Below are 11,995 nucleotides of genomic sequence, written 5' to 3' on the forward strand. Positions count from 1 at the left end.
AACTGTAGAAAAAGTAGTATTCTAACATGTAAAAAAGTAAAAGCTAACCTACAAATTCCAACTACAGGTTACATCCAACACCGAAAAAATTAAAACTGAAAACTTCATTACCAATACTGATACTTCCCACCCATACTTAACGACAGTGTGTCTAACCTTCTGGCAAGGACCCCTATAGATTATATATATATAAGAAGTATGGATAGGAATAAGGACTTATCGGTGAGAATCACAAATGCCGAGAAAGATCGAGTGAATTTCGAACTTTTCAATGTGGATTTATCATTAGCCAATTCATTAAGAAGAGTTATGCTAGCGGAAGTTCCAACTTTAGCTATTGATTTAGTAGAAATAGATATTAATACTTCAGTATTGGCTGATGAATTCTTATCTCATAGATTAGGACTTATTCCATTAATTAGTGAAGGAATTGAAGATTTAGCTTATTCAAGAGATTGTACTTGTGATAGTTATTGTGCAAATTGTTCAGTTAAATTAGAATTAAATAGTAAATGTGATACTGATTCTACAATGTCAGTTTATGCATCTGATTTAGCTAAATTTCAAAATGGTTCTAATTTAGGAACTCCAGTAATAAGAGATAAAAATAAGAAAGGTCCATTAATTTGTAAATTAAGAAAACATCAAGAAATAAAACTTACATGTATTGCTAAAAAGGGTATAGCTAAAGAACATGCTAAATGGTCTCCATGTGCAGCCGTAGGATTTGAATATGATCCTTATAATAAATTAAAACATACAGATTATTGGTATGAAGATGATCCAGAAGAAGAATGGCCAAAATCAGAAAATAGAAAATTCGAAGATCCTCCTGATAAAGATGCTCCATTTGATTATAAAGCTAAAGCAGATCATTTTTATTTTGATGCAGAAACAGTAGGTAATTTACCTCCTGATCAAGTAGTATTAACCGCTCTTGAACAATTACAACGGAAAGTTGGTGATATTCTTGTTGGATTAAGAGATGAAAATGTCGAAACTTCAAATGCAACAAATACTGGAGGTTTTACAACTTATGGTAGAACTGATTATGAAAATGGTGGTGAAACTCCAGGAAAGAGTCCTTATGGAGAATTTGGTGGTGGATCTGCATGGAATTAAAACTTACATATAAACTTACCTTACACTTTTGTTGTTATATATTGTATATTATTATGTTAATAGTCTATAATTAAATCATTATATTCGTACTAATTTTTACTTTTATTCCACTGTACAAGCTCTTCAAACTTAACTAATTTACCGCCAAATATATCTAATGCACTTCCATATGTTAAATCAACTTTACCATGACTTAGTTTATGAACAACCAGTAAATCTTGTATCAGTTTAGCTCCTCCGGCATATACAATCTTTCCTTCAAACCCTTCTGGACACCATTCTCCTAATTTACTTACTAAATTCTCATCTATACCTTGACATAATCCTTCTACATCAGCAGCATGGATAAGAAATTCATCACAATATTGGGATATCTTAGCAAATACTGATTCTGATAATACTGTAGACGTTAATGTTTGCCATTTATTCATGGCTACTACCCATTGACTTTGTCCATTAACAATAACTGTTCTACAACTTAAATCCACTATGAGTCGTGATTTACCTACTAAACTAGAGATATGGGCTAATCGATCCCAATCAAACTCTTTAGACTCATTAAATAACCAACTAGTCACTATAACATGTGATGCTCCATACTCATCTAACCATTGTAGAGCATTATCAATATTAATACCTCCACCCACTTGTAATTTATGAGGCCAAGTAGAACATGCTAGTTTGGCAGCCTCATCATTGGCAGGATTACTTCCAAGCTTAATGACATGACATCCTTCAATCCCATTATCTTTATATAGTTGAGCATAGTATGATGAAGGTCGATTACTGATAAAGTTTTCCGTAGTGGTATCTCCCTCTACTGCCGTATCATCTTGAGTAAGTGTACCCCCGACAATTTGCTTCACTTGACCAGCATGAATATCTATACAACCTCTAAACTTTGTCATAGTTAATGTACCGTATATTATAGTATAGTAATGATTATGAGTCGGACTCTGACTCATTACCCTTTTAGGCCGAATTTTTCAATTTAGCCTATACATTTTTTGTGTGGGGAACGCACACCAATGGAGATGCTACTAGTAATGAAATATGATGGTTACCATGAGAAATTGGAATATGTAAAGATACCAATCTGTAGAGATCATCTGTACTTATACTATACTTAAAGGAATTCTTGATATATTTATTGGTGCATTCAGTACACTGCACTATACTAGAAAATTGCCCTGCTTAACTATGGGAACCAGCCAGAAAAACTAATACACAAATGAGATGAGCTTCGCTAGAAATTAGTGAAGAGTAACAACCACAGGCATGAGCGACGACGAGCAGTACCTCCGGGCCCTTGAGGTCCAGCGGAGAAACTTCGAGGCGCAGTTTGGAGCGATAGAAGATCTTGGATATGTGGATAAGTCTCGAGAAGGTAGTGGGAGTAAAGAAGTTAGTGAGAGTGAAGAAGATAGCGAAGAGCTGAGTGAAGAGCTTAGTGAAGAGCTTAGTGAAGAAGAAGATAGTGAAGAAGAAAGTGGCAGTGATAGTCATAGTGATAGTGATAGTCAAAGCGAGTTCACTGGATTTGAAGACAACAAACAGACAGTACCTGTACGACCCAAAGTATTCAAACTAAACGACACTACTTCAACCCATGTACCCATATCCAAAGCTGATAGAAAGTTACTTAAATCCGGTCGAGCACCAACACTTCAAGAGATAGAACGGAAACAGAAACTTGCCGATAAACAGACTGAGAAGCAAAAGAGAAAAGCCACCCAAGAGGATTCAGATAATTTGGAAAATGATATAAAACTTCAACGATTACTTGATGAATCACATATTTTAGCCAACTCTCTTCAATACTCAGGAGCTGATGTAACATTACAAACTCTTGACTATGAAGATCCTACTGGTAATGCTCGTAAACGAACTATGGATTCTAGAATCCGTTCATTAGCAGCCATTAATTCTAAGACTGGTGGATTACCTCATAAATTAGAGAATATGCCAATGTCTATGAGGAAAGGCATGATAAAATCACGAGATCGAAAGATTCAAAAGTATGAACAAGAAGCTAAAGATGCAGGTATTGTTTTATCGAAAGTTAAGAAGGGTCAATTACGTGATTTAAATGCCGGTAGAGGATATACATCACAAGCTGATCGATTAGGAACTGGTAAGAAGAATACTAAAACAATGAGAGATAGAGGTTTAAAGATTGCTAGTGTTGGTAGATCCACTCGGAACGGACTTGTAATTCCTCAGGATCTTATCAATAAGATCAATAGTCGGGGTCATAGAAATGATAAGAAGAAGAGAAGATAGAGATAGTAATATATATAGAATTTACCCCATAATACTTATATTAGTCTATAGATTAGAAACCCACAATGTCCAAATCATCGTGGGCTTCATTAGAATTGATAGTTAGCCCATGTTCATTGGCTAAATGTAAAAGACAAATGAAATAGAAACTAGTAGATAAATCCTTTCTCTGTTCAGGACCATAGAGATATGCGACAGAATTAACCAACTCTCCAAAATGTTTAGTATTTTGTGGTGGTTCTGTCTCTGTCTCTGCCACTGTCTCAGGTTTTGGTTCTGGTTCTGGTTCTTCTTTCTTGATAGTATTCCAAATATTATCCTTTAAAGCTTTAACATCTACTCGTTTAGCTACTCGAGAGAATGTAACATATTCTGGACGTTTTCTTCCCATAATTTGTTCAGAAGCTATATCATCTTTATTAGAATTATTATCATTTTCAAGTATATTCTCTCCTTGTAATACATCATTAAAATCTATACCTCCAAAATCATCTCCATTATCAAAATTATCAAAATTATAATCATCATATTCTGCTTGATGAAATGATTGTGCTAATCTTTCTTGTTCTTGTTCTTGTTCTTCTTCAGCTTTCTTATTATATTGTTCAGCAAAGAAATTCTCATCAGTAAATTGAGTATTATCTCCATTAACTTTCTTTTTAGGAAAGTATACTATAGACATTTCTGGTTTTGTAAATAAATTAGTTAATCTTGCTGAATTATATTTAATATCATCTGGAAGTTTATTATCTTCTGATGATGATAAAGAATCAGTTTTTTTTTGAATTGATACTAAGAATTTCGGAGATGCAAATAATAAATCTTCATCAGGTTCATCTCCAAAGAAATCTACAATAATTTGATTCAGTTTAATTCGTTTTTGTCCTCCAGTTATGGCTTGTTCTGCTCGATTTTCTGATGTATCAATTTTTGATATACGTTTTAATGCTGCTACTTTCCAATGTTCAGGACCTCGCCAATTAGTTTTCATTCTTTCATCAAAGTATGCCATAAGATCTTTATCAAGTAAATCTGTACTTGTAGCTGCCGTTATAGCTGGTTCTAAATGTAATTCTGATTCACTAAATAATCGATGCATTATACTATGATTAATATGATTTAATGGATCATCAGTTATATTAGATCCTGAATCTCCATCAAGATTACCTCCATCTAAATCTCCATCTTCAGGTTCTGGACCTCCAAAATCATCATAATCTAATTGATCTCCATAATCGGAAGGATCTTCTTGTTCGGCAGCTGCAGTTATTTTAGTATTAAAATCACTAAGAATTGATTTGGCTTTAGAAATATCTTCAATGGCTGAATGAAATTCTCCTAATGATGGACATATGGTGAGGTTATCTAAATTAGTCTGTTCACTATTCTTGAATATAAACTTATCAAGACTCAGAATATCAATTTCTTCCTTGTTTATTATGAGTTCGGGTACTTCTTGTTTGTCTTCTTGTTTGTCTTCTTCGTCTTCTTCTTCTTCTTCATCCTCATCTTCATCCTCATCTTCATTTCCATCTACTTCACCTTCATTAAGTGGCTTCGATGTTGCATCAAATACGATTCTTCCCGAAGAATCAATATTCAAAGTATTCAATAATAAACTCTTGGCACCTCCTTCATCAAACTCCGCCAATGCCTTTTTAAATAAAGGATCTATAGCCAATTCTTGATCTAATTTTTTAATTCTTATAACATCAAAATCTACAAGAGTTGATTCAACAATTCGATTATACTTTCTCTTCTTTCTACCATACTCATCAAATTCATCTTCATCATTGTTATTTGATTTCTCTCCATTCTCTCCTTGTTTATTAGTACCATCTTCATTACCTTCTTCATTATCATCTTCATCACCTTCATCAATTTCTTCTAATTCTTTCTTTTTAGCTAATCCACTTAATAATTTCCCAGTTTCAGTAGCTGCTGATTCAACTCTACTCAGATAAATTTTAACACATCCATCCAAAGTGGCAGAAGCTCGTTGGAAATTAATATTATCACCATCTTTTATAACATTCATATCATGAAAATAATCAATTAATGCAAATTGCCATGAATTCTTCGAAGTGATTTTATTATCGGTTGACATTTTAATCCATTCTTCAAAATTAGATAAGATAGTATGTTTATTTTCATTAAAATGAATAGCACTATCTTCATTAAATGAATCTTCAACACTATTAAGTGATCTACTAACATGTCTTGAAGATGATAATACTCGATGAGATACAATTCTATTATGATTACTGGGAGTTGTGCGTCCACTAACATTCCGATTTGACATTGAAACTGATCTCAGATTGTCACTGGATGTTGTAGTGGTATGACCTCGTTTCTTAGGGAGAGGTTGACCATTCATAGTGGAGATTGTGGTGGTAGTGGTGGTGGTGGAAGGTGGTAGTGGAGGATGGAGTAGTGGTAATGGGAAGGAAATGTAAACAAAACAAAGAGTGTCGCAAAAGGAAGTGAAATGGACGTGAAATGCGACAAGTGACAGAAAGTGACATAGAAAGTGACAAACAGAAAAGTAATGAGAAATGCGACAGGTGAGTCTTATCGACAGTTAGAAAGTGTGACACCCAGTGCGACATTCTTATCACTCAGTCATCAGTTCAGTTGTTGGTCTTCTCATTACTCTATACTCTATACTATATACCCTACTAATTCTCCTGTCTAACACTATATACTGTATACTTACTACTACACCACTATACTACTATGTACTGTACCACTATGTACTGCACCACTCCACTATCTCTATACTATCTCTATACTATCTACTATTATCACTATAAGTACTGTGACTCTAATGTCTCGGTCACTATGTCTCACACTCACTCTCACACTCACTCTCTGATGTCGCATGTCGCAGAATTCTCCAACATTCTATAAATGCCCGTCCCGGTCTTTGGTTACCTCATCTAATACTCTACTTCACCTTATCTACCACTAACAAATGTTACTGTTGGCCACTTTACATAACCCATCGGTTCGGATAACCCTCCGAAACGTTCTTATGGGTTCATCCACTTTAGCACTCCGAAAGTTCTCATCTCGAGCTCTCCTCGGTCAACATCCATTACCATTACCATTACCATCATCAACGCCATCATCAAAATCTCGTCAATATCGTCAAACTCCTCTTATAAATCAAAGATTTATAGTATCTAGTTCAACAGTAAGTCTATTACAATCTCAAGAACAAATCGCTAATAGTGATCTTAATAATACAACAGCTCAAGCTGAATTTTATAAATCTTTATTAGCTAATAATTATCCTCATATTGTAGTTCAAAGATATGAAACTCCTGGTATAGCTTCATCACCTGATTGTACTTCATTATATATTGATGCATTAAATAAAATCGGTAAAAAGGGTAAAGCTGAACAAGTAGCTCGATCATTACTGAGTCAAATGGCTAATAATACCAATTCAAATAATAATATTAATGGTCCAATGGGAGGTTCAATACCTCATGGATTTGGGTCAAGATATGAACCAGTTCATGTGATTGTTAGTGAATCCTTATTAACTATACTTTCTAAATGGTTAAAATGGCTTATACCAGTAGCTTTATTAACTTATGGTGCAACTAATGCATTTAATTATTTAGTTGAAAATGGTACTATATTTAAAAATAATGAAGTATCTGATAAATCTATTGATGTATCTCAATCAACCGTTAAATTTTCTGATGTTCAAGGTTGTGATGAAGCACGAGCTGAATTAGAAGAAATTGTTGATTTCTTAAAGGATCCAGCTAAATTTACTGGTCTTGGAGGTAAATTACCAAAAGGTGTACTTTTAACTGGACCTCCAGGTACTGGTAAAACTTTATTAGCAAGAGCAACTGCTGGTGAAGCAGGAGTACCATTTTTCTTTATGTCAGGATCAGAATTTGATGAATTATATGTTGGGGTTGGAGCTAAAAGAATTCGAGAATTATTTTCTCAAGCAAGAGATAAATCTCCAGCAATTATATTTATTGATGAATTAGATGCTATTGGAGGTAAAAGAAATCCAAAAGATCAAGCTTATGCAAAACAAACTTTAAATCAATTATTAGTTGAACTTGATGGATTCTCTCAAACTCTGGGAATTATTATTATTGGTGCCACTAATTTTCCAGAATCTCTTGATAAGGCATTAACAAGACCAGGAAGATTTGATAAAGAAGTTATTGTAGATTTACCTGATGTTAGAGGTAGAATTGATATTTTAAAACATCATATGAAAAATGTTGAAACTGCTGAAGATGTTGATCCTTCAATTATTGCTAGAGGTACCCCTGGTTTAAGTGGAGCAGAATTAATGAATTTAGTTAATCAAGCGGCAGTTCATGCTTCACAATTATCTGCACCTGCTGTTGATATGGGACATTTTGAATGGGCTAAAGATAAAATTTTAATGGGAGCTGCTAAAAAGAAGATGGTTATAACTGAAGAATCAAGAATTAATACTGCTTATCATGAAGCAGGTCATGCAATTATGGCAATGTTTTCAAAAGGGGCAACACCATTATATAAAGCAACTATATTACCAAGAGGTAGAGCTTTAGGTATAACATTTCAATTACCAGAAATGGATAAAGTAGATATGAGTAAAAAAGAATGTTTTGCAAGATTAGATGTATGTATGGGAGGTAAAATTGCTGAAGAAATGATTAATGGTAAAGAAAATGTTACAAGTGGATGTTCAAGTGATTTATCAAATGCTACAGGAGTTGCAAGAGCCATGGTAACTTCTTATGGTATGAGTGATTTAATTGGACCCATTAAATTATCCGATAATTGGGAACTGTGGTCACCAGAATTAAGAAATATGGCTGATAAAGAAGTTCGAGATTTCTTAATTTCAAGTGAAGATAGAACCAGAAAATTATTAGAAAATAAAAAAATTGAATTAAAAAGATTAGCGGAAGGATTATTGGAATATGAAACTTTAACAAGAGAAGAAATGGAAAGAATTGTTCGAGGAGAAACCATTAATAAACAAAAGATTGTTTCTAATACTGTTATAAAGACTCCTAAAACTAATGAAGATAGAAAGGATTTTACTATCCCCGTGTAAATAATATACCCCCACCTCACATACTTTAGCATTGTTAGTATTTATCTTATGTCATATATTTTCTATATTCTTATAATAAATCAAACTCGATTAAGTTACTGGCACTACCAGCACTACTACTAGTAGTAGTTTTAGAAGTTGGGGGAGGAGGTTTTCCATTTTCAGAATGTCCTCCATCCACTCCTTGAGTCTCCTGAGACATAAGGATATCTTCATCAATTGATATAACTCCTAAATCATCATCTCTTTCTTCTTCTTCATCTTCTTGGATTCGACTCTTGGCGGATCTACTTGATGATGCATCACTATTAGCTATTGGATTAAGTGCACTACTGGCCGCACTATCCATTCGTTGTCGAACTTTATTGGCTACTTTAATCCCATCAGCCAATAATCCATCGAACATCCCCTTCAAATTCCGCATGGTATCAAACTTGGAATCGAGTGGTTTATCTAAATGGATGGAATTTCTTAATGTATGACTAAAGAATAATTCATAAGTCTCATCTGCCAAGATTACCATCCGGAATGTGGGGAGGTTTAGGAATACTGGAGAATTGGGATTAAGAGCTGCATTATGAGCAATAGTATTATCAATTGCTAAATCTTTTATAAGGATTTCTTCTTCTTCTGGTTGAGCATATTCAAAAGCTCGTTGAATAAATGTACTAGCAGCTTGTAAATACCGTTGACTTTGTAAAGCAGCAAATTTTTCTTTATCAATATTAACTTCTGATGGTAATTTAATATGATTATTAGTAGTAGTACTAGTAGTAGTAACATGTTTATCATCTTCATCTTCACCTTCACCTTTGTCTTCTTCTTTATTGGATGCTTGAGCTTTATAAACTTCATCAGCTACAGCATTTTCAATGGCAGTTTCAGTAATTTGATCAAGTAAAATTCCATCTTTCCATGGATTAGTTATATTAAGTAAATCTTCTGATACTTGAAGTATACATTCTCTATCAAGTTTTCCAGAATTTTTATAATCATATAATTGAAAGAAATTTGACATTGAAGTCATTAAATCAGGATCAATTAATTTATTTAATCCAACAACAAGATCGGCTAAAGTAATTAATCTTTGACCTTCAGAATCCCATTGAGCAAATAAATGATTAAGAAATACATCTTGACGTTTATCATTATTAATATTTGGTTGAACCCAATCACAAGTTTCAGCCATAAATTGTCTAAATGATTTAAAATCCATAAAATTAGATCCAGTACCTACTGTAACATCAGCTTGAACAATTGAATAAAATCTATCATAAATAATACTTAAAGTATCACTATCAATATTATTAGTCTTGGGTAAATTTCTTAATTCTGTTCGTCTAACAAAAGTTGAAATATTTTGAAAAATTCCATCTCGATGTTTATATCGATGATTTTCAATAGTATCTTCAGTTATATTTGAAAATTCTTTAAATGCAGTAACTAATAATTCTTGAAATTTTGTAATAGATTTATATTTTGGATTTGGAGATGTTGGATGAGCTGATTGATCTAATTCATGAAAATAAGTTTTTATAATTGATATAAAACTTCCATCATCTTCCGATTGTAAAAGGGCTTCACCATTAATTTTTAAAATTGCTAAAGCCACTTGAAATAAAGTTTTTGGACCTTGAAGAAAGAATACATCAAGAATTCTAAACGCAAATACTAATGGCATAGAACTTAAATATAATGATAAAAACCATGGTAATGAAACTACTGATAATTGAATATCATTTTTAGTTATATGATCCCATAATAATGGCATACAACTTTGAACTAATGATTCAAATACTTTTTGATCTAATAAAGTTCCATACATAGTTTTTGAATAATAACCAGGAACAATTCTATCAACTAATAAATTTAATAGCCAAAATGCTTGTTCTTCAGACATATAAATTAATAAAGCAGCAACAACAATATTCATTGCTTGACAATAACCAATTTCGGGATTTTTCCATGAATATGCTGTTAAAACATTTCTTAATCGAGAAATTCCTTCAACACTTTGATAAGCAGCATATTCAGGAAGTGACCGATTTAAATCTTTTTCAATTTCATCAACGGCTAACGATTTTTTATTCTTATTAGCTTCTAAAATTAAATGATATTCATCTTGATTATCAAGTCTTAAATACATTGATCCACAACATAATTCCCATATTTCTCCTCTTAATCGATTAGGTAATCCTACTCTAATTAATTTATAAAACATTGGAGTTTTAATTAATGATAAATTTCTACCATCAGCTCGAAATAAATCAAACCATAATTTCATTTTAGATTTATCTCGTTGTTCTCTTGGATTACCAGGAAATTTAAATACAAGTCCTAAACCTCCATTAGGCATATGTTCAATTTTTTCATTTGAAACATGATTTTTTGCTAAAAGATATTCTGAATAACAAGTTTGAATAAATGGTTGAAGTTTCTTAATATTGGCAAGATTCTTCTTTAGAGTAATCTTTAATACTTGACCAAATCTTTCCAGATTATTCCGTAATCCCACTAATGAAAGAACTATATTAAGTTTACTATGAGTTGTTATAGTTAAAGTAAAATCATAATTTGATGTTTGACTTCTTTCAACTTTTTTAACAGCTGAAAGGTGAAGAGTAAATGAACAATTAAGTCGATCATAATTATCTCGGAATACTAAAAAATGTTCAGTTATATATACTTTACCTTGAGCAATTGGTCCTAAATCTTTATATCCAATTTTTGAATTATCCGATACAATCAGTACTTCTGCTAGAGTATCATGAAGGATAACTTCTCCATTGGGTAAGTTATACTCTCGACAAAACACTTCTTGTGGAGACAATCCTCGGTTCGGTTTCCGGTCAAGCACCTGGTTGAGGGTCGACACGGCCCGTTCACGGATTGAGTCGAGGAATGCCATAGTTCAATTGATACTTAATTATGAATAGTTAATGTAATAGTTAATGTAAGAAGTAGTAGTGAAGACTCAAATGCGTGTTCATACAGGAGGATTTCCGGGGGGGAAGGGAAGAGGATAAGAATTTCGAGGGTGAGCAAGTCACGCGACGAGTCACAACTCAAGTCACATGTGTTACATGATAGCATAATTATATTATATTGTATAAACATTCACATGTTATCAACTAGACAGTATTATTTACTATCACAGAGGTATCTGATTGTCTTCTATGAGCTGCTGAATAGCTAAACCAGTATGTGCCTGTTTCTAATCACTACTTTATTATAATCAAACTTTAGTTCGGGAATTCTGGTTAATAATAAGTAGTCTCAATTCTTAAGTTAATTAGATGTCTTTTTTGGATTGAAACCCAAAATTGGAATGATAAACATTGCAATAACTTTCCGCCTTGTTTGGCTACATATCAAGTATACTTTCCCAAGTAAATGATATTACGTTCAGCCGCATATCATACTTCTTAATTTCAAATAAGTACTATATTTGGCACCATTTTGGAGTAATACGTTATCTATTGTTGAATATTATAAGAATCA

The 11,995-nt window shown here is 32.8% G+C and overlaps 6 protein-coding genes across 6 annotated transcripts; 3 read left to right on the forward strand and 3 right to left on the reverse strand. All coding sequences in view use genetic code 12, as the record gives it.

Annotated features, from left to right (window-relative positions):
• The first annotated feature begins 71 nt into the window (after positions 1-71).
• On the forward strand, positions 72-1,204 carry RJT21DRAFT_119953 (DNA-directed RNA polymerase II core subunit). Its single transcript, XM_064881583.1, has one exon. It carries the CDS (start codon positions 199-201, stop codon positions 1,120-1,122), a length of 924 nt encoding a protein of 307 aa, XP_064738247.1. The 5' UTR covers positions 72-198; the 3' UTR covers positions 1,123-1,204.
• A 7-nt stretch (positions 1,205-1,211) lies between these two features.
• RJT21DRAFT_130323 (1-(5-phosphoribosyl)-5- ((5-phosphoribosylamino)methylideneamino)imidazole-4-carboxamide isomerase) lies at positions 1,212-2,030 on the reverse strand (the record flags this gene model as incomplete). The annotated part of the gene is made up of 1 exon (XM_064883001.1): positions 1,212-2,030. One exon carries the CDS (start codon positions 2,028-2,030, stop codon positions 1,212-1,214), a length of 819 nt encoding a protein of 272 aa, XP_064738248.1.
• Positions 2,031-2,243: 213 nt separating this feature from the next.
• Positions 2,244-3,431, forward strand: RJT21DRAFT_30818 (uncharacterized protein). The gene has a single exon (XM_064884098.1). The coding sequence runs from the start codon at positions 2,401-2,403 to the stop codon at positions 3,403-3,405; it is 1,005 nt and encodes a 334-aa protein (XP_064738249.1). The 5' UTR covers positions 2,244-2,400; the 3' UTR covers positions 3,406-3,431.
• Positions 3,432-3,457: 26 nt separating this feature from the next.
• BRN1 (condensin subunit) lies at positions 3,458-5,782 on the reverse strand (the record flags this gene model as incomplete). Its single annotated transcript, XM_064885404.1, has 2 exons — positions 3,458-4,896; positions 4,948-5,782. 2 exons carry the CDS (start codon positions 5,780-5,782, stop codon positions 3,458-3,460), a joined length of 2,274 nt encoding a protein of 757 aa, XP_064738250.1.
• A 597-nt stretch (positions 5,783-6,379) lies between these two features.
• On the forward strand, positions 6,380-8,494 carry YME1 (i-AAA protease; the record flags this gene model as incomplete). The annotated part of the gene is made up of 1 exon (XM_064880184.1): positions 6,380-8,494. One exon carries the CDS (start codon positions 6,380-6,382, stop codon positions 8,492-8,494), a length of 2,115 nt encoding a protein of 704 aa, XP_064738251.1.
• On the reverse strand, positions 8,363-11,455 carry GYP2 (Gyp2p). Its single transcript, XM_064884099.1, has one exon. The coding sequence runs from the start codon at positions 11,400-11,402 to the stop codon at positions 8,565-8,567; it is 2,838 nt and encodes a 945-aa protein (XP_064738252.1). The 5' UTR covers positions 11,403-11,455; the 3' UTR covers positions 8,363-8,564.
• Between the last annotated feature and the right edge of the window lie 540 nt (positions 11,456-11,995).

The sequence above is a fragment of the Scheffersomyces amazonensis genome (genome assembly GCF_036850825.1).
Source record: "Scheffersomyces amazonensis strain UFMG-HMD-26.3 chromosome Unknown RJT21scaffold_3, whole genome shotgun sequence".
NCBI classification, from domain to species: domain Eukaryota; kingdom Fungi; phylum Ascomycota; class Pichiomycetes; order Serinales; family Debaryomycetaceae; genus Scheffersomyces; species Scheffersomyces amazonensis.